At 39.1% G+C, this 22462-nt stretch overlaps 1 protein-coding gene across 3 annotated transcripts in view; it reads left to right on the top strand.

The window, feature by feature from the left end:
* The window catches only part of LOC145994951 (maternal embryonic leucine zipper kinase-like), a 325396-nt gene that overhangs the window by 192152 nt on the left and 110782 nt on the right, over window positions 1-22462 (top strand). For all 3 annotated transcript variants that reach the window (XM_083131477.1, XM_083131478.1, XM_083131479.1), the window contains exon 11: window positions 2515-2590. In XM_083131477.1, the coding sequence (XP_082987603.1) occupies window positions 2515-2590 (76 nt within the window). The remainder of the gene's footprint in view (window positions 1-2514; window positions 2591-22462) is intronic.

Raw genomic sequence — 22462 nt, 5'->3', positions numbered from 1 at the left:
AAAAGAAGCGTAATGTTTCTTGATGGTTAATCCTTTTTCTCGTTGCTCCAGTCTTTTAATTTTCAACCGAGAGAAGCATTTTCCTCCCTCCTTCAACTTAGCGGACATAGAAAGGGGGGAAGGCGAAAGACCCTTTGTAAGTTGGTTATCTTTAAAAGTTGGCTACCAGAAACGATTTAATGGTAATGGGACTCTTTTTCATTATTCCCAGGGACTGTGCCACACCCTCGGGAATAGTATATCATGCCTAAGATTGCAGCTGGGGAAATGTAGTACCCATTGATGTACAATTACTTACTAACACGACTTACCACTTTTTTTTTTTTTTTTTTTCCCGTTCCAGATTTGTTCATATCAAGATGTCACGTTGAAAGTGATAAACAAATGTTACATGCGGCGCGCTGACCAATTTGTTTGTAAGTGTTATCTTCTTCGAAATACTTTCGGACAAATTGAGCTTGTTCAGAGTTTCGTCATGACGAAAGTGTGCTTCCATGGCATCCAGTCCTTACAAACTGGTGATTGATTCAGATTGTGAAGAAAATGGCAATACATGCGCGATTTCGTTCCATATATGTACGAATACCAACTGATTAGAGAAGAGAGAAGAAGAAACACGTTCTGCAGCGATTCGGAATGAATGTTTCTCTGTTCCTTATTTCATCCATCACTTAATTATTAATTCTTCTGGCCACGTTTTACCTAATAATGTTGGCACTCCACAGGAAAATATGTATACGTTTAAAACTTTTGGTATCATTTGCTGATTACATAGATAACAAATATTTGTTCGTATGTCGTGAACGGAAGTAAGCGAGTCAGGAATAAGAATGCAGACTCCGAAAATGGCCAGCAGTAGTATCCAGTATTATCATTTCAGGGTTTGCGATATATTCAAAACAAACATTTTCGTTCATAATGTTCTACGTCAAGTAGACTTCCAATATACTTTTCCGCTTAAGTTTTATATTGTAATTTCGTAATATAAAGGCACATGTAAAAAGTTTAGAAATTTCTAGTCGACTGTGTTTTCAAAATGCACTATTTTGAGGTTGAGATGATTGAATGATGATGATTAAATCAAGTACATTTCTTTCGTATTCGAGGACCTCTTCATGAATAATGCTTGGGTTTTGATAGGTGTATACTGTCATTAGTTAAGCTGTTCTGCATCTGAGTTCATTTATATAAAAATGTATTCGGTATCTTTTTTATAATTTATTCAGGCTTCATCTTCAGATATTGCACAGTTCGTTATTTTGAATTCTTTGATTTCATATCTAAGAAACAAGAAAAAAGCTGTTTCAGGAGCTGAGAACTTATTTTTATTATTATTACTATTCAAAGAATTAAGCGCATTGTCATTTTTAGAATGATGCAAACAAAGCGTCACTTTGGAGATGGAAAATTACAGCCATTAAAAATAGTTACATGTTATTGCTTAAAGTTTCCGTCGATTTCATCCCGCCTGTCTTCTTCCTGCTTCCAAATTGATGTTTTTGACGTACCTAACGCTGTCTAAAAAAGGCAAAATCGTAATTTAGACACTGTAATTACATAATTATCCATTGTGTTTTGTTTGTATGTGGTCGAGGTGACCGCCTCCACAGATCTTGTGGTTACATTTAATTTTCCTATCTTTTAAACTTTCGATTTTGAATTGTAAGAATTTACCTATAAAATTTGTTATGATACATTACCTAATGTAACCTAATCTAACATAACTCCGGTTTCCATTGGTATCCCATTTTTGTTTGTGTGTGGCACACAATTTTTTAAAAAAGAAAAAAAATTGAAAGACCCGCTTTAGAGAAATGGTTACCCAAATTTTGATTACACCAGCTTCAATACCGTTTAGATGTCTATAGGGCAACTCAAGGCGTACACCTCGAGTTGCATTGACTATTTTCCTAAGCTGAGAGAGTTTCTACATCAAGGTATGTAAAAATTATCAAGTATTTCTCGATTCCTCTAAGCGAAACACGCTGTGTATGTATACTGTCTGGGGGTGTCGGTTTACTCATCTAGCATTCCATTTGAGCAAAATCGATGAAACTGTTTCTAGGCGGCGAAGATAAATCTAGGTTTGTTAAGTTATTGGTGTTTCAATTCTGCCGTTTCATAAAAATGTAATATAATGAGTAGTTTAGCATGAGCAGGGTCTAAAAATGGGAGCAACTCACCAACATTGTGACCACGATAACAATTGCAAATTTGGAGGTTTTAAGCTGAAACTTAAGCAGCAACTACGTCCGCGGTCTGATTTGGTATTGCGTTTTCAGTGAAATCGCTCATATCGTTTCAAGATTGCGGCGACTACAAACATACATTTTTGAAAATGCACTTTGCGCGCTTGATTCGTGCTAGAGATATAATTAAATTATTTTCAATGTCTTTTAGTATTTCGATTTTTCGATCTTGCTTTTAATTGGACTGTGAGGTGACAATTTTGAAATGTCTATATTATGGTGTATTTTATGATTCTATGGGGTTTTGTTTTCCTATTCTTTCCAGTTGTAAATAAGCTGTCACCTGCTCGTTCTGTCGATAGTGCCTTACATGAAGTGAATCAAACACCCACACGTGACAGGTAAGTAGTGTTTGCTGCATGTGAACATAGCTACAGTTGTATCTCTAGACAAAATTATATAAGGTAGGTAGCCATAAGTTCGCCCCTGTCCCAAAGTTCGCCATCCCACAGATTCTATGTTTAGCCGAGAGATATCATGCCAGGTGCATGAAACTACGTTGAACACTGAAGGTCGATTTCCGTTAGCACGTGCTTGCGTGGAGATAGTCGCCACATTCTGTTAGTAGTGGTTGCTGGCTAGTGCTTATATAACATTTGCTCCGTAAGTATCCGTTTAATACAACAGAATAACTATTGCATTTAGATAGTGTAATATATCACTTCAAAGCTACGTTGTGTACTTTCTAGGGTTATTGTTAAATTTAAATGTATAATTGTTATGTCGTACTTTCTGACGTGTTTAATAAAAGCTGCACGTGTTCTTAAGTTCACCACTGTATCGTGCATCATGATGAACTTAAGAACCGATGTTATGACAATTAAACTTGTTTTTTTTTAAAAATAGAGTAAGACTTAGAATTCATTAGTTTTGCATACAGATTTTCAAAGTTGAGGGCCACCAAAACTTAAAGGGTTTACAACATGTAAGATCGATCCCAAAAATAGACTCTCACGAAGAATGTGTGGGATTAACGAAAAATGATAAATGTGTTTGCGTTTGTCCAGAGTGCTCAAATCGATACTTCATTCTCAGTGTGAAGTGAAATTGTCTTGGACTAAAATTGTGCCTGTTACAATCTGTACTGATTTTATGCATGAATATTGTATAATTAATATTGCCTTTGTTTAGTATGAAAATAAATTGCATCCACTCTCTACTGTTATTAAAATATTAATTGACTTTACCGCTTGTACACAAGTGGCGAAGTTAGGGAACACGTGCGTCTTAACTTCGCCAGTTGCAACACCTCCTTCTCTTGGTCATTGTTCGAAAAAGGGGACCGGTTTTTTTCTCACAAATTTATATGTTGTTCTATTGAACATTATCATTGCAAAAGTATTTTTTATATTTTGAAAAAAAAATATTTCTTTGTGATTTTTAAAACAAATTTGCTTAAGGTGGCGAACTTAGGGAGACTTACCTTATTTTAATTATTATCCATGCCTGTACTCTAACTGGCAATCCAGTTGGCTCACTGTACTTTGAAAGCAAATATGTCGATGTTTTTTAAAAAAAAGAAAATGAAAAGTGAGGACAGTCTTAAGGGAAATGTGTACACTCCAAAGTATGTAGTGATACACTAGGTTATCAGTTTTAAGTTTTGCTTGACTCTTTTGATTTTATTTACCATTTTTCCCTTCTCCATAATACGACATTTGGAAGTTCGCAGATTTAAAAATATATTCCAAACTGATTTTTTCTTCTTTTTTTTTTAAAAAAAAATCTGGAATTCAAAAACTTTCCATAAATTTAGAAATTTTCCGTTTTACGCTCCATATTGCAGAAAATAAATACCACGGCAAGTAGCCATGTCTCAACTATTAATTATTTAATTGTTGGCCTGATAAGTAATGTTCTATAGAATCTTGACTTGTACTTGCGGTCAGACATTCTTGGCAAACTATATATTTAGTTATCGCACATTTTCTAAAGATTTTATTTTTTAATAGTATAACTTCAGATTACGTTATAATGTTAGTCCGATGGGTAACAGCTTGTATTCACTTTGTCATGCTTGTATTTTTTACAGTTCTTGCATGTAAAGTACAAAATATTTGTGGTAAATGGGGCAGTGCGAGATATCTGATTTTCATGAAAACCTTCGTACAAGTTAGATAAATGCAGCATTTACTTCAGGTGTCTTGGCCATTTCCTTGTGGGTACATAAAGGAACTATATGGTATTTTCTGTTTGGAATTAGCTATTTCATCTTGGAAGGAAAGTGTTGGTATGTCACGTTTTTCTGTATTAGAAGCATCTCATAAGTTCATCAGTTCTGGAGTTCCCAGTTTTAGAAATTGTCGGACGGAGTGACAGCGATATGGGAAGTTAAATATCAAGAAAACGTATGGTTTCATACAGAAATGTATTATATGTAGAGTTGACATATTTGAGATTTTCTTCAGAGGCAAAGAAACTTACGTGTAGATTGACGAGGGTTCGTCGAGAAATTTGCGAAATGCGGTCGGGGATATCCATTATTATAATGTGACCATTGTATCATTGAATGATAATATACTAAGTACGCAAATACAAGGCGTTTGGTAATGAAATGAGATTGTTCATTACTGTATACCCTAATTGGACAAAGAGGGTCTCCCCGAGGGAGCCGTGGTAACGCAGTCGTCGTGTAATCAAGGGATTCCGTGATCGATACCCGGTGAAGAAACTGAGGGGTTCTGATCTCACATAAAACTGTAGGTCGAGTCCTAAGTAGCCTATCCGTGCATAAAGCGAACTGAGAGCAAACTTTGACAAATCTTTCGCAAAAGAAGTTTAAAGCGATAATATATTTTTTTAATTATGCATTGTTACATTGATAACTCTCTAAAAAGGCTAGAAGTGGAGTTTATTCATGAACTCACAAAGTAATATCAAAGTTGACATAGATTGAAACAGCTTGGTTTTGAAAAATAGCTTTCCTGAATTGATGTGGAAGTAGGCAGTGAAGCGGAGAGTAAAAGCCAATCTGGTTCCTGAAGCCCTGCTTCCAAATATCGATTAAATGGCGGCTTAGGTTTTAAAATGAAACCTTGGGGACTTTGCAAAGGGGGTTGGTGGGTATTGCGTACTTAACACAATTTCTTCTGCGGACTTATAAACCCTACGCCTGCCCCTTCATACTAATCGAAAAAATGCAGATTACTTCTTGATTGTGGGATATGCTGGTTCACAGGTTGGAGGAAGGCAATCTTTTGTGATGGGTGATAAAGCTAACACGTTATGAAGAAACTCTTCATCCCAAGTCTCTGCTGGCGTGAATTGTTGGTGGTGATTGATATACTTGGGGTAAACGAGAACGAAGTGGAACCAAGTGTCAGAAGCTAAGATTTGGAATATCCTTATCCTTCTCTTCTCCTCCCCCATTATTAGGTTGTAATATGGAACCCCACTTTTGGGCTATTTTGCCTGAACTACTAGTTCAATTTGTAAGATTCTAGTATGTCGAGCTTCCTTATTCCATTGGCTACCCATTCCTAATTTGAATGTGCAATATCACTTATAGGCTAATTTGAGTAAAAATTATCGAGAAAAGTACAAGTAAGTCATTATACAAAAGCTGCTGGGGTAATATGGACCCCTCTATTTTTTAAGTAGAGTACATAGAAAAAATTTAAAAATTGCAAAATAATAATAATTTGACAAATATTTGCTATTTAATGAAAAACGTTAAGCAATACAAATGTGTAACGCACACAATGAGTCAGTATGAAATCCGTTGTGATTCCTTAAATCCCGCATATTTATTCCTGTCGGCGTCTGCACACTCACTGTGAGCTCAGAAACTATATGAGAGAGTATCTTTCTCAATCAAATAAGTTCCTGAATCTTCATTTTGAAGTGTCGGATGCCTTTTTACCGTTTCAAGGCTTCGTCCTCTTCCATCGCGACTGTCTACAAGTATACTGATCCGAGAATCTCTGGAGCGGGCGAACGGAAACAAGTCTGTACGCAAGTGGTGACTCAAAAGGTGACCAATGAACTCGTGAGAGGAGAAGTGAGTACAGCTACCGGTAATTTGCCACAGCGCCAACTGCTTTGCTCCGCCACTCGCTTTCTCCCCTTCTCTTCCCTTATGCACGGTCTTGCTCCACAGATTCCAAGCATAGAGTATAGAAGAGAATTTTCTTCACAGTAGTTTCTCGTGGCGTCGTTGCATGATGCACGTCCACAACTTCCTGCCCGCGCTGTCTACCTCGCCTTTCCCAGACTTATTGACGACATATGCTTTTCTCTGGTGACACAGAATCTTGCCCTTTTGATACGTCTTTATCGTATCTTGAGGTTCAGCTGACAGGAGCACAAGGACAAAAGTCCTGGTTAATACAAACCTCTTTCATAACTCCAAGCTCCTCGGCAATAAAATCTGCATCACTGAAGACAAGTCGATCAAAGGGCCAAATTCATGTGACTCTGAATCCATTCACTTCTAGTTGTGGTTTGTATGTAGGTGATAGGATTCCACGAACTCTGCCGATCGCTATAAAAATCTACCTTTATTTCCTTGCCATATTGTTATACGTGTAAAACCCATTACAATTCTTGAAATTTGGACATAAAAACCCTTGCCAGTTTATATTTGAAGGGTCAAGGTGAACTAGACACATGATGATTGATATTCAGAATGTGATGTGTCAAATTTCAAGGAAAAACTGTTCCAAGAAGTGAAATCTCTCTTCTCCGGCAGAAAACATACACCGGCAGTTCTATGCGAATCAGCGAGGTCTCGTCGGCTTTTGGTGTTCCTCCATCTCCCAAGATGATGGCGGTCTAGTCATATCACGCGTGGTAGAGCAGAAAACCGACGGTCATTGCCAGCTTCCCACGGTTTTCGCCAACATGGCGGCAGAATTTCTGGCCAAATCGCATAAAAGCTAGCTCCTCGTTAAGCTACGCGTTATAAAATTAAGTTGTAGGACTTGAAAACCTCCTCCTCGCGTACCCGCAGGGCATCTCTAATTGGGGCTTGCGACATTTAACGAGTCGACTATATTTGGAGACACTTGCGACAGTGGACCTTCCCTGCTCTTCTCCCAGGGGAAATTACAAACCATCTTAACGACGGGGGAAATTAAAACAAGCATGACGGCTGAAACAAATAGTTCGCTCATACAGAAACTATGGAGCAGAAGGTAATAACAGTAATTTGATCCTCCTTTCACGCTCTATTTAACCGTGCTCTTTCATTAACGTCTCGTTTATGTCATTACCACATTATGTTATTCAGTACTGAGATGAACTTTACGAGTAAAAATGATACTTATAAATCCTTCAGCAACCGGTGAACTGTGATCTGGCATTGCGAAATTCGTTGTTTACAGTTGGGGTTAGCATGTCACGTTCCATGATAATTTAACCTACAACGATATGTGTACTTCTTCCTTCAAATAATTTTTCAAGTTAATGTCTCTAAAGATGATCTCTAGATGGCTCTGCTTTCGGTACGCTCTACAAAACAAGGATCCTTGGGTTCGAATCAAAAGTAAAGCCGCTATTCTTAGTAGTGTTGACTATATTTTTGAATTGATTTACTAGTATTTTCCCTTAAATTGTCTTTTGGATATAACATACAGTTATATAGTCAGTAGGGCGGGTTCGTGGGTGATCTAAGGTCGCCCAGTCTCAAATCAATGGGTAAAGGTGGCGGCCGGAACGTGGTGATGATCACACCACCTCCAAAATGGCCTAGATCGAGAATGTGGGGCCCCTAACCCCACTTCCCCTAAATGTGCCCTCATGGCACGATGCTATATGCACAGAGAACTTTACCTTTATCTCATGTAACTTACATTGTAAAAGTTGTCCCCCCCAAAGTAAACTCGGACATCCTCAAACATACCCCTGAAATCTCCTTGGATTGTGGAACTGTCGCTGGAGATAATGTGCAGCAAATTAGTTGTTAGGTTCTTTCCCATACGTGCGATTTCTTTACATTTACAAATTGTATGTGGTAACATTTCGGTCGAACAACTGGAAAGAGCAGAGAGAAAGGCCCTTTTTTTCCCGACTTGGTGTGTTTGTGAATTACAGTGTTGTAAAGTGTAGTCACTTGTTCCGAACCCTTGATTGGTTCTTGCTTTACGGTGCAATTCACGTAATTAACGGCTTGAGAGTGCTGTTTGTCCCACTGGAAATGTGAACTGCTGTGATCATCACTCGTGAGTTTCCAGCATTAAAGTGTCAACCGTGAGGATAAAGCTTCTGATTTGATTATAAAGGTACCAGTACGAACTGCACACAAATTGTTACATCTGTACTTTAGTGTGTTTCGATGGAAGATACATTATTGCGTAAACCCTGACAGAGATATCTGAGACGGGAACTTTGTGTGTATACCTCGACGTGTAGACACCCCCCCCCCCCCGATACATGCGAGAGTCGTTCAAGTCAAACCTGGACTTCCAATTTCTTCAGAAAAAGTGAGCACATCCAGATGTACAGGGTGAGTCATAGATATGGCTGGCTATACGTGATTTTAACGTAAAATTGTTTACGTCGGCTTTGGGAAAGTGGAGAAAATGAGTGCTTACATCAAATCGTTCTTTAAGTCCATTTCTATGCTCACAACTCTTGCGATCATTCTGGTATGCAATTGCCGACGTTGCAACTGGAACTTGCTGCTGCATGTTCAGCGTCATCTTGGCTAATGACGTAAGCTTGGGCGCGAGACACTTATCTGAAATGAAAAAATGAAGTTTAATATACCATTCATCATTTCCCTACACATTGTACAATAACACACTATATTTACTTCAAACGTGTAACCATATTTCTGACTCACCCTGTATATAAATACGTTTTTATAAGAGAGAACTGTATTTATTTGTCTCCGTCTAATCTACACAATTTTCAGAAGAATTATGGGAGTTAAGAAGAGTTCAAGTTGCAGTTGCCATTTATTCTTACGTTTAATTACTTTCAGATGTCATTACGGTAACTACCGTAAATTCTGAGCATACGAGCTGAAACTTTAGTAAAACGTAGGTAACTTTACACCTTCCTCCTCTCGCAGAAGCTGCGTCCAAAAAACGAGAAATAACATTTTTCAATACACCATTGATTGGGGAGAAAGTTTGCAACAAGATGATGTACAAATTATTCCTTCTAACAGATTTTTCCTCGTGTTGAGAAAGCTCCAAATTCTTGTTAAGACTGCATTGTCAGAGATCGAAGAAGTGCAGCAACTTTAGAACATAACTTGAAATGTAATGTCTTTGCACCACTGTGAGTGAATCGTTCTTGATAGCTCCAACACACAATACACCTTCTACTGGTCACTAGCCATTTTGCAACACTGGTGATCCTGGTTGGTGTAACAGCAGCAAAGCAGCATAATCTCCCAGCTAACTGTAGAGCAGGGCCTCGCATAGCGGCAGAGGAGGAGGAGAGAAATCGAGTGGTGAAAGCGCAGCGTTGGCCACCGTACGGTCCTGACCGTACGTGTACGGAAATTTCATGGCATGTATGGACGTACGGTCCAGAACTTCCGTACGATAAATGCACGGCTTGTCAAAGTTTTATCCGTAATATTTCCCTAAGAAATTCGTAAACCAAGCGTACGGACCTGGAGACAAAAATGCGGTCCGTTTTCCTTGTGCGTATGGCATTATCCTTTTCAAAAGTTTGCAACGCTGAGAGAGTGAAGCAGGGAAAGCGGGTAACTCCAGTCGCCCATTACGCAATCCCGTTTCTCAATGTTCATTGGTCGAGCCATCTCGCGCCACTACTTGCGCAAAGACTTGTTCTCGTTCGCCTGGTCTACAGTTAGTTGGTACGGGGTTTAGTGAGAAGAAAACTTCAAGAGTTTTTCTTTATCTTGAGACCTTGTCTGATTTCCTATCATAAATAGTAACGTCATAACTGTGTAAAGTTGCACCATTCATTTTGAATTACCCTGTATATAAATCATGCGCTGGTGGTGTGAGAATAATTTAAGGCATGTGATACAAATATGGAGAGACATGTAGAAGGAATATGAATGACTTAGACAGCGTGAACTTTAAACTAGGGCTGAGCCGATACTGATGTATGGGTATCGGCCAATACCAGTGGTATCGATATCGGAAAGCGTGTGTTGGATATTATTTGCCGATACCGGCCGATACTTTTCCGGCGTTTGTTTCGTTCGCGGGGTCCGCAAAAAATGCCTTGCAGCACTTTTCCGAATATAGTTAACCTGGAAGTTATGCAAAATTGGAAGTTTCTATTTATTTCGTATCAATATTATGTGAAAAAAATACACATTGTGATTACTAACAGGTATTTTTATATTCTGATGTCATTCTTTAATATTGTAGAGCAACAGTCTGGCAAATTGATGCTTATAATTGAACTAAAATACTCAACCACTAATATAAATCAATATTTTGAACGTTTAATTGCTACAAATTTCAAGCATCGGTTTCGGTATTGGTTGGAGCCGGCCGGCCCCCCGTGGCGGAGTGGTTAGCACATCACGCTACGAAGTCAGGTGTCCCGGGTTCGAATCCTGGCCTGGGCATGGATGTTTGCGAAATTAGCCAAAAGTGGCACAAAAAGCGAAGTAAAATAAAGCAAATCAATCAATCTGTATGGGTATCGGTTCAGTCCGATTCAGATTGCGTCTCTGGCGAGGGACACAATTTTTACGTTTGTTTCCCATCGTCAAAATGACACGGACGAAAGTTCGCCAGAATCTGGCTACTTCTGGCATGTTCACATTATTCCTTCTATAATGGGCCCTCTGACTCCGTCAACGGCATATAACAAATGACCAGGTGCATAAAAGTATTTAATGCTTTCAATTTTGTTCGATGACATTTGCCATAGTACGATTCGACAGTGACGACTGAATCGTCGGTCGCAGCAACATCCATTTTGTGTTACAGTTGCATAAGGGCATCGTCCTGTAGCCTTGTTCTTTCAGAATATACGAGAAATGTCGTCGGACGGCTAGCATCAGATGTGACATGCATTAAACACGCCTAACTAATATTACACTATAGCATTATTTTCTGATACACAAAATTGATTGTTTTTTTTTTTTAATATAATAGTCAAAACAAGCCCCTCTGAAGAATAATTTCCGACGTCAGTGTTCCCAATATATTTCCAAATTTAACAGTGTAATTTTACCATCTCTTATTTTTTTCAGAAAGTATAACAAATCGAAGCTCTAAATTTTCATAACTTATTGTGGTCGCAAAATTGACCTGACTTCGTCGTTTTGGTAGTAATGCATATTTTCCACCCTTCCGAAAGATTTGCCAAAGTTACAACTGTGAATTGTTAGTGTCTTCGAAACCATGGACAATGTCTTGCTGTCTCGTTTGGATATTTAACTCATTACACGTGTTTTCATGTTGAATAGCTATTTGTAATGCGAGTCATGTGAGTAAAAAACTTCCATAGTTTTTCTTCATGTTGATGCCTTGTCTGATTTTCTGTCATAAATAGTAACGCCATAATAACTGTTTTAAGTTTCACTATTAATTTTGAATTACCCTGTATACTTCATTCTAAACCCCGTACCAGCTAACTGTAGACCAGGCGAACGATCAAGTCTCTGCGCAAGTAGTGACGCGAGACGGCTCGACCAATGAGCAGTGAGAGAAACGGGATTGCGTAATGGGCGACCGGAGTTACCCGCTTTCCCTGCTTCTTTGTCAGCGTTGCAAACCTTTGAAAAGGATAATACCGTACGCACTTGGCAAACGGACCGTATTTTTGTCTCTAGGTCCGTACGCTTGGTTTAAGGGAAATATTAGGCATAAAGCTGCAAGTGCAAATTTTGACAAGCCGTGCATTTAGCGTACGGACTAAGACCTGGACCGTACGTCCGTACATGTACGGTCAGGACCGTGCAACGTGCCACCACTCGTAACTCCAGGGTATGGAGATCCGAATTGGCAACACACCGCTCCTTGTTTCGGCTGGTGAGTTGGGAGCACCAGTTCTCACCCAGGGATCGGGATTAAGACGATCCACCCTTCCTCCAGGAAACCACCGAATTGCGACACGTGACAGTAAATAAAATTCCAAATACTTTATAATTAAAATGTCCAAAATCTTTAATCACGAATCGCGCGCGTACATACTGATTCGCACAAGTTAAAAGTTATAATTTGTTGGGTCATGCACGCTCGCAGGCAGTGATAAGCAATTTATTTAACACGAGAGTCCGCGCACCGCCTTCACAGTTAATAGCAGGACTTCAACTGCTACCTCAAGCGCGAGGCGCAGCATAACAGATTGTTCTAATTTACAATATAAACTCGTAACATAAAATAACACAAGAAAATCTGATAATTTATATAACACATCAATGTTAATTAGCGATAGTAAGCTAAAGTTCAGGTTGGCAACAATTAAAAATGACAACGTGGAAGTTTTTACATCGCCAAGAACACGAAGCGTGGTTCCCCCACTCCTAACATAAACAGCCAATAGGAAAACGATACTTTATTGAAAACGAGGGAGAAATACTTTGCTATAATACTTGTATTACAATATTAAACTATATAGAAATAACTAAACTGATTTTATCAAATAAATCATATTTGCCCTTGCACATAAAAAATGATTAAATAAAGATTTAGTTTATAACGAAGACAAATTACTTCAATCTTGTACATTGTTGAACAAAAATCGATATTAAGAAGAAATGTATTTAACTTGTGCTTGAAAAACAATGAAAACTTTGCATATATTATTTGGGATAATTATTAGCCTATAAATTCTGAATAAATGTTGCAAAAATACGCGAATAATATTATAACATAAGATAAAATGTAAATATATACATGAATTATAAAAACAATTAAGTTCTTAACTTGAAAGTATACGAATAAGATAATGCCAATATACAACTGAAATCTGCCTAACATGGCGGTCGTTACAACCGTACGCTTGGCAACACTGCGCTTTCACTACTCGATTTTCCTACTCCACTGCCGCTATGCGCGGCCCTGCTCTACAGTTAGCTGGGACAGGGTATAGTAGGTTGTTACAAGTATCTGGAGCCATGCTGCATGCAGTGCATCCCACACCTGCTGGAGGGTGGGTGGCGAAGGATCCATAGAGCGAACATGGCGATTGAGTTGATCCCACAAATGCTCTATTGGGTTCAAATATGGAGAATTAGGGAGCCAGAGAAGTACGTGGAAGTCTTGGTCGTGATCTTCAAACCACTGTCGGACACTTCTAACCGTGTGACACGTCGCATTGTCTTGCTGGAAGAGCCCATCCGTGTCTGGTGCACATGGTATGCAGGAATGGATTCATAATTAAATCCATGGAGAGTGTCTTCTACATGGATAAGTGGCCTCAGAGAATGCCACAGAAACATTCCCTAGATCATAACCCTGCCACCACGAGCTTGCGTTCTGCCAGCAATTGTTGCAGTGTTTGTTCTCCGCTGTTTCTTGCCTGACACGCCAACGTCCATCCGTTGGATGAAGCATAAAACGGAGATGGCAACGTTTTGGCTATCAGCGGTGGTCAAATTCCGATACTGACGTGCGTAGTGAAGCCTTTTTCACCAATGCACCTTCGTTAGCATGGATGCAGTGATTATTTATTTTCGACAAAGCCCCACACGGAGCAAGGTTTGCTGAACTGTCGTTTTAGACACACGTTTGGTAGCCCCTGATTAATTTTGATGATGAGCTGCTCCACTGTAGCGTGTCGGTCGGCCCTAACGCGCCTTCGTAGCCGACGTTCACCTCTCATTTCAATGGCATATGGTGCTACGCAGTTGTCGGTTACTCGCAATGGTACAATTTGTCCACTCACGATACACTTTCACCCCAGGAGCACACGAATAGTTCACAAACTGCACTGTTTCTAAAATACTGCCACCGTTGGTCCGAAAGCCGATAATAATCATCCCTTTTTGTTACTCCGATAAATCGCCCATTTACCTTTGACAGCAACGAGTGATATGTGTACAGACAAATTATCGCTCACCTTATATACCCCCACCACGTCAGCTCATTCCATATGACGTACTTCATGGGCTGCGTTGCCGACGTCAAATGTAGGAGCTGTGTATAACTAATGTCTTCGAATTTACACAAATTTGATGCACCTTGTTTAATGATTTTTGCACGATCTTTATCCAATGTATCATGTCGTTAGTTACAATTGTTAGCATATGTTAAGTGAGATGTTAGTTGTTTGTCTCACATTGCAGTATCTTATTTTTTTAAATGTTGGCTTCGTTGTGTAAAGCCGTATTTTTTTAAGGTGGACCCCCCCCCCCCAAACCATGACAAACAGCAACATAACCTTGAACATTCATGAAATCAGCACAGTGAAGTAATCTAGTCATTGTGTATTGTAACTCACATTATGCAGTGAATTAGCTGCTTTGGAACACCCTTCTACAGGGGCTGGAAACTACAGGGTGTCTCACGAAAGGATCCCTCATTTTGTTCTTGGATAAAAACTACATTGTAAATAAGCTTTGAATGAAACATATATCACAAAAAATGTTACACTTTGGGAAAATGTACCGTACTACTTCTCAATATGACCACCGTTGTTATTGTTAACCTCAGTGAAGCGAACACCAATGTTACAAATTATCCTGCGATACATGAATTCCATAATTTCAATGTAAGATTGGCTAACTTTTTCATGAAGCACTCGTGAATTCTCAGTTGCCCTGCTTTTTAACCACGCCATCCAAATGAAAGTGTGTCTCATCAGAAAACCAAACATTGTTCAGTGTTGAGTTGTTATCCTCAGACCAATGATCAAAGCCATTCTCTGCTGTTTGTATTCGTTTGTGAGCTTTTGCACTACGGTAATCTTGTACGGATACATATGGAGATCACTTTAAAGAATCCGTTCTTTCCATTCGAAACTTTTCATGCAGTTTGTGGTTCGTTTTCCTAGAGGGGCCCACCGAGTATGGACCTGTGCAGGAAAACACATCTGTGTCACAACAATGCTTTTTGTTTCAGCAAAAAGTAGCACAGTTGCTGATCGCTGTTTCATCGTAAGCCTTCCTTTGTGCGCCATGTTGTCCACTTTAGCCCCCTAGCGGCAGCATCATGAATTTCACTTCACATAATTTCACTTCACATTTCATCACGCGAGTTTTCCAATGCTGTTGACAGACATGACGTGATTCCTCATCTAAGATCCGGAAAAAAAAATGGGGTCAATTCGTGCGCCCACCTGTATACATCTGATGGTTTTTAATTACAAATAGAAACAAAAACTCTTTCATGCAACGAAGTCAATTTAATACATGCTGTACTGCATAAGCATGTTAGGAAAATAGCATAAGTGGGAGTTTAATGCAGTTTCTTGACAAGGACAGTTTATTTTTTGAATAGCACACCTGTGAGGCGCGACAACTGAATCTGACGGTTTTTAAATCAACACTGAACTGAAGTTACTCGAGGTAACGACATTCACCATAGTCCGCATGTTCCCAGTCGGAATACCATTTTACCGTGGATAAGGAACTTGATGGAGACGGCATCAGCAATGAATAGAACACCTGGTGGACATCTTAAGGTTCGAAATCCCGAGAACATCGAACGACTTCGGGTTTCTGTCATTCAGAAAATTAACTGTCCTTGTCGAGAAACTGCATGAAACTGCCTCAAATGTTATTTTCCTAAAATGCTTTTAGATGTAGTACAACATGTACTAAATTGACTTCGTTGCATGAAAGAGTTTTGTTTTTATTTGTAATTAAAAGCCGTCAGGTTCAGTTGCCGGACCCTGTACATACATAAACTCTACGCACTAAATATTTGTTTGTAGCAAAATTATTTTTCGTTCGTAGGAAAAAAAATTCTCTCTTCAAGAGTTACAAGTAGTGTCTGCAAGTTTAGTCATTTATTTGGGTTAAAATAAGCAAGCTTACGAGAACTAGAATTAGAAGTATGTCAAAAGGAGGTGGGAATGATTCCAGGAAAGTTAATAAATAGTTTTGGTGTCTTATTTAATCTCATTTACGACCATTTCATACCTACTAAATACAGTATTGCTTGTCGAGTTCTCCTTTTCCTTGATTGTCGACAAGCGAAAAACACGTACATTTTTTATTTTGTTTTAATTGACTGCTTTCGATCACAGCTATTTTCAAATTTCACCTCAAACAATCGGGACTAGAGATCGTTTATCCATCCTTATCCACTCAAAGCAAATTAAACCGTTTAAAAAAATAGTGAGGCTTCTTGTATGTGTTGGTTCACTACTATAGTGATCCGATAATTCAGTGGTCTTCTTGTTTTAAAATTATTTGTATATACCTATTTTTAAGGCGCAATTTTATTTTGAAATGTCGAAAATAATCAACATTTGAAGCGGGAGATAGGAGCTAAATAGGCATCATGGAAAACTTGAGAGAGGCTGGCAACATGATGTTCGTGAAGATTCTAAGTTTCGCTCTTGACATGTGTATTTCTCTTTGACATGAAGATGCAACGAACCCGCGGTGTTTGCATCTTTTGAAGCAAAAACGTAGTTGGTACCACTTGGGTTTGTAAGTCTGAAAAATTGGTAACAGATTAACATAGGTAATTGTTGAAGAACAGCTCTTAGAATCTTTATGTCCATTGTCGTTTGATTTATCTTATCTGCTCTGCATTTCTCACTTACCATTGTTGTTTATTTATAACTTGGCAAGTGCTTTTCTATTACCAACATGTACTTTTGGTTATTTTTTGGTTTGGTGTTTTTAGCAGTAAGAAAGAGAGCAATTTACATATACTTACCCATCCGGAATGGGAATTAATAATGATAATTGATTTTAAAAACAAACGCAAAGAGCTTGAAAACAAGGCTAATATTGTGTTTGTAGGGCTACCACATACTAAGAAAAGTTATTTTGCAAAATTGACAAGAACGTTTTTTTGACAAATTTTAAAAATCTGAAAATGAAGAATTGTGTTTAAAACCTTTTTGCCTTCACTGTACTAAAATTTCATGACGATCGGACCACCCGTTTTTTATTCATAGAATTTCAAAGAGAGCGACCGTTTGCAAAACTAAAGAAAACGGCACTTTTATTGTTCTCACGACGATAAAAGATAGAAGTCATACTCAAAAAACAAATTGGTTAGCGTAGATTAACGCAGAATTGAATAAGATACATTTTGATATAACTCGTTCTTACGTAGGTCTGCCAGTTAATTTTTAATTGGAGACCAAACTCAAGTATCTATAATTTTTAATCCGGCAGTACTCTTGGTCTCGAAAGGAGTTCAATGGGAAGAATAAAATATCAAGGGATGAAATGACCCTCATACGTTTCTGTTCTGGAAAAATATAAGGTTGTTACATGTCATAACATGATAAAAAGGCCAAAAGTTTTTTATCCCTCATAAGTTTCTGTTCATCTGGAAGGGGCAAAGATTGTTTTATATCATAACACGACATTTCAAATATATTGTTTTTTAATGCATGGTGAACTAGCAGCTACGGCCAAGTGTAATAGTCTATACATAGCAACTATGTTGGGCTTCGTTTATGTCTGCCTGTCTTTGTGTGTTTATAATGTAAATCCACTTTGATTATAAGTTAGAATATATACATATATTTATGAAGTTCCGCTACTGACATGGATATTATTCCTGTTGTCATGAAAAGGAAGACATAACGTTGTGTGAGGAGAGACACCGATGTGAGGATATGAGCTTCATGATGGTGTTTTGATCTTGATGCATGTTCTAGAAAAAGATACATCTTTCGACTTACTTTAATGTGATTTATACCGTTATCACTCTCCATTGGCAGATATATTTTCAACTCATTTAATACTAAATCACTGTCCATGTTATCACCATCAGTGACATCCGTTGGCTATGTAGCAAAACTGCTTATAGTTCGATTGTGTTTGTTGCTTAATAACTAACTTTCTAGCATTCGTAAACCCGAAGGTTTAGGGTTGCAGCAACACAAGCCTGGTCAAGATCAATCCAATCTTTTCCATCCTTACTGATTTCCTTCAGGTCCATCTCAACGTTATCCCTCCATCTTCATCTTGTCCTTCCTACAGGTCTCTTACCATCAGGTTTCCCAACAAGGTCTCAATTAGTGTTGCCTAATACCATGTACATATCCAGATTGTTCTTGTGGCATTTGGTTTAGTGCATTTAAGTAGATTGGGATAAAACCTGTTGCTTTGCTTGGTGCACCTGCTCTTGGACCGTTGGCCTTTGATGAACTGGCGACTTCCTACAGTCCAATACTTTCTTTCCCCTGCCCCGTCGTTCAAAGGGTTCAACCTTAGGAAAAAGCCTCTGTGGTTCCTGCTATGACAAATGTGGGTTGTTCTCTGTTGGAACATTCCCTACTGCCTTCAATCGAAATTTGCATATAGAGTGGGGGCATTAGAGTGACGATCGCTGCCTCCATTCCACCATAAAGTGAGGACGCGTGACTGGGCGGTAGCGGGTGCCTCATTACACCCCCATCATCTTCTCCCCTCGCCCCTTCTCGATCTTACTGTAAGACAGAGATGGATGGGTGCTTGGTCTACGGACCAGGGGACGTAGAATTACTAAACAGGCTAATGACGGTCCTGGCGGAATATGCAAATAGACGGATCAATTTCCATTTTCCGGCGGGACTCGCGACCCGGCTATTATTCATTTTAAACCTGTGCACCCGCTCGCACGGGGAGGGGCGGATGCTTCTAATGGGATTTGATCCACTCTCGGCGACGAGTTCTCTCTGATACGACGTTCGGTGACGCTGGAGAAACCGTGGTGAGCGATGGCGCGCTCTCCCCACCCTGACAGCTCTAATCCGAATTGGGTGACACTTTTTCCCCTAAAGAAAAGAATTTGATACAGGATTGAATTTGCTGGGGGTAAGGGAGACCGTGCCTGATCTTCCTTTCGGTAGCCGTGGTGATGTGGTCAAATCACTTAAACTGTTGATATTATTAGTGGTTGACGTTAATACTGGTTTTCATATACTTTTCTGACTTGATAACATTTTTTATTAATGCGATTTATATTTATTACGGCTGAATACACTTTGAACCGATGCTGACAATTGTAATGATTAAAAGTTATTCAAAATATAGGTTAATACGAGGGTTATTTTTTAAGTAAGGTCCGTTTTGCAAAAAAAACAAAAAAAAAAAAAACGAAGTAAATGTTTTTTAAAAAAACATTCATTTTCTGAATTTACATACACTTCTCTATTTTTCTACATAATTGTTTTGCCGGTTTAAAGATATATCGTAACGAATTACGAGTTTTTGGATACCCTCCTCGTAGAACTCTGCCGCGTGTGATGATAGCCAGTTACTCACGGTCGTTTTCACTTCATCAGTGTCTAAACGCTTTCCGCTCAGGAAGGTCTTCAGATGACGGAAAAGGAAGGTGATGAGTTTTTGAGTAATTTCGTCACAGGAGATGAGACATGTGTCCCAAGTGACTCCTGAGTCAAAACAGCAATCGATGGAGTGGCGACACACATCATCGCCGGTCAAAGTGAAAGCAAACCGACACTTTCAAAGCGCAAGATCATGGCAACTGTGTTTTGGGACAGGCAGGATGTTTTGTTCGTGGACTTTTTGCCGCAAGGAACCACAATTAACTCAGCTTCCTACTGTGAGACCCTAAGAAAACTTCGTCGAGCAATCCAGAACAAACGGTGTGGAATGCTGTCAGCCGGTGTCGTACTGACAATGCAAGGCCACATGCTGCGACTCAAACTCTAGATCTGATCGAATCTTTTGGTTGGGAGGAATCCGATCATCTGCCATACAGTCCAGACCTTGCGCCTAGCGACTACCACCTCTTTCGCCATCTGAAGACCTTCCTGGGCGGTAAGCGTTTAGACCAGGCATGTCAAACACGCGGCCCGCGGGCCGCATGCGGCCCTCGATATATTTTTGTGCGGCCCCTTTGCTATTACCTGTTTTTAAGTAGTAGAACCTTCAGATGTAGTAGTTGCTAAAATATCTGTGTTATTATATAACACGATGTGAAATTTCACACGTTTTCCTCTTGGACAGGATAAACCCGTCGGTAGGTGAAAAAAGGTGGTCGCGTTGAATTATTGGGGTGGTTGGCGAATGTAGTGATTGCCAGTTGTTCAGAGTCCAAGGCTATGTCTTCTGCCTGCGCAGTTTTCCCTCTGGAATCTAGAATGAGGGGAGGGTTGAAGGGAAAGGGGAACAAGCTGCCTTCGCCCGAAAACCTATTACCGCGTCTTATAGTCTGCGCGACTCACCCATCCCTTGCCCCTCCTGCATCTTCGCTACCCTCAGTCGGTTCCATTTTCCAAGACGTTTGGGTCTATTCGGTTTGCTTTGTTTGTGCTACCAACAATGTCTTTGTCGAAACGAAGTGGTAGTAAACGAAAAATTTCTGATGAACATCATAGTTTTCAAGAGAAATGGGAGTTGGAGTACTTTTGTTGTGAAGTGAAATATAAAATTGTTTGCTTGGTTTGCAGACCAACCATTAGTGTACCGAAGTTATATAATGTCAAACGTCATTATGAGCAACACAGAGCTACATACAACCAATAGGACGGATTAATGAGGCAAGACAAGCTGAGAGAGTTGAAGGCATTTATTGCTGTTCGTGAACTTTTGCGGAAGTATGATTTACCTCTGGCAAAGTTATCCTGTGTAGCTACGGATGGTGCTCCTTCAATGACGGGAAAAAACAATCGTTTTGTGACAAAACTGCAAAACGAATTTCGTGAAACCTGCAATAAACACATGTTCCATCATGTGCATTGCATCATTCACCAAGAGGTCTTGTGTTCAAAAGCAATCAACATGGAAAGTGTGATGAAGCCTGTGAAAAAAAGCTATCAACTTCATAAGATCCCATGGCTTAAACCAGCGACAATTTTCTGCTTTCTTAGCAGATTTAGGAAGCGAATATTCTGGAGTAGCCTACTACACAGAAGTGCGCTGGCTATCGTGTTCTATGGTTCTTGAAAGATTCTGGAACTTGAAAGATGAAATATGTCAATTTTTGAAATGAAAGAACAAGACACCAGCCTTTTTTCGCAACCAACGTATTACAAGATCTTTCATTTCTTGTTGATATAACGAAACACTTGTCAGATTTAAATTTGAAACTGCAAGGAAAAAATCAATTAATCAGCAACATGAATGATCAAGTCAAAACATTCGAGCGTAAGTTATTGCTTTGGGAAAAACAGTTAAGAAACGAAGACTTGACACACTTTCCAACTTGTTCTAAATACAGATCAAGTTCAAAGGACCCTGTTTTGTACAAAAAGTACGCCGAAAAAATTCAGCTTTTGAATACTGAATTCGGGAAAAGGTTCCACGATGTTCGTTCTTTCGAAGACAAGATCTCCTTGTTTTCAGCCCTGTTTACGACTAATGTAGAAAAAGTTGCAGCACATTTGCAGATGGAAGTAATTGAAATTCAGTGCGACTCAACTTTGAAACAAAAGTACAGCGAAGTGGGTATCCCTGACTTTTACAAGTACTTGCCTGCACGTTTTACAGAAACCCGCAAATTTGCATGTGAAATAATTTCCATGTTCGGTAGCACTTACCAGTGTGAAAAACTTTTCTCACTCGTGAAAGGAAACGAGTCACCAACGAGATCCAGATTATCAGACGTTCATCTTAGCTGTGTTCTGAAAGTAGCTACTTTAAATAAGATGTCTCCTGATATTGATAAGTTGGTGGCAGAAAAAAGATGCCAGCTGTCAGGCAAGAAGCAATGATCAAGTTTCAATGAATGTTCAATATACTTTATTAAGTGTTATGTTAGTCATTCTTTAAAATAAAGTATTAAAGAAATAATTAATTTTTTCCTTGCGGCCCGCCCTATCGAACACTACTGAATATTTGGCCCAGTTCAGATTTTGAGTTTGACATGCCTGGTTTAGACACTGATGAAGAAGTGAAACGACCGTGAGTAACTGGCTATCATCACAGGCGGCAGAGTTCTGTGAGGAGGGTATCCAAAAACTCGTAGTTCGTTACGATAAATCTTTAAACCGGCTAAAAAATTATGTAGAGAAGTGTATGTAAATTCAGAAAATAAATGTTTTTTTGAAAAACATTTACTACTTCCTTTTTTATTGCAAAAGGGACCTTACTTTAAAAATAAACCTTCGTATTAGTGGGGTTAATATTCTATTCTATTTAGGGTAACTTCGGTGATTAACGCCACCAATTGGTCATTTCGTTCTAGAACTCATACATTTTTATTGTTAGGAACATGAAACTTACATGTATAGGAGAATGAACT

The sequence above is a fragment of the Lepisma saccharinum genome, chromosome 11 (genome assembly GCF_977018435.1).
Source record: "Lepisma saccharinum chromosome 11, izLepSacc3.1, whole genome shotgun sequence".
Classification (NCBI taxonomy): Eukaryota; Metazoa; Arthropoda; class Insecta; order Zygentoma; family Lepismatidae; genus Lepisma; species Lepisma saccharinum.
This window is presented reverse-complemented; position numbering and strand designations above follow the sequence as displayed.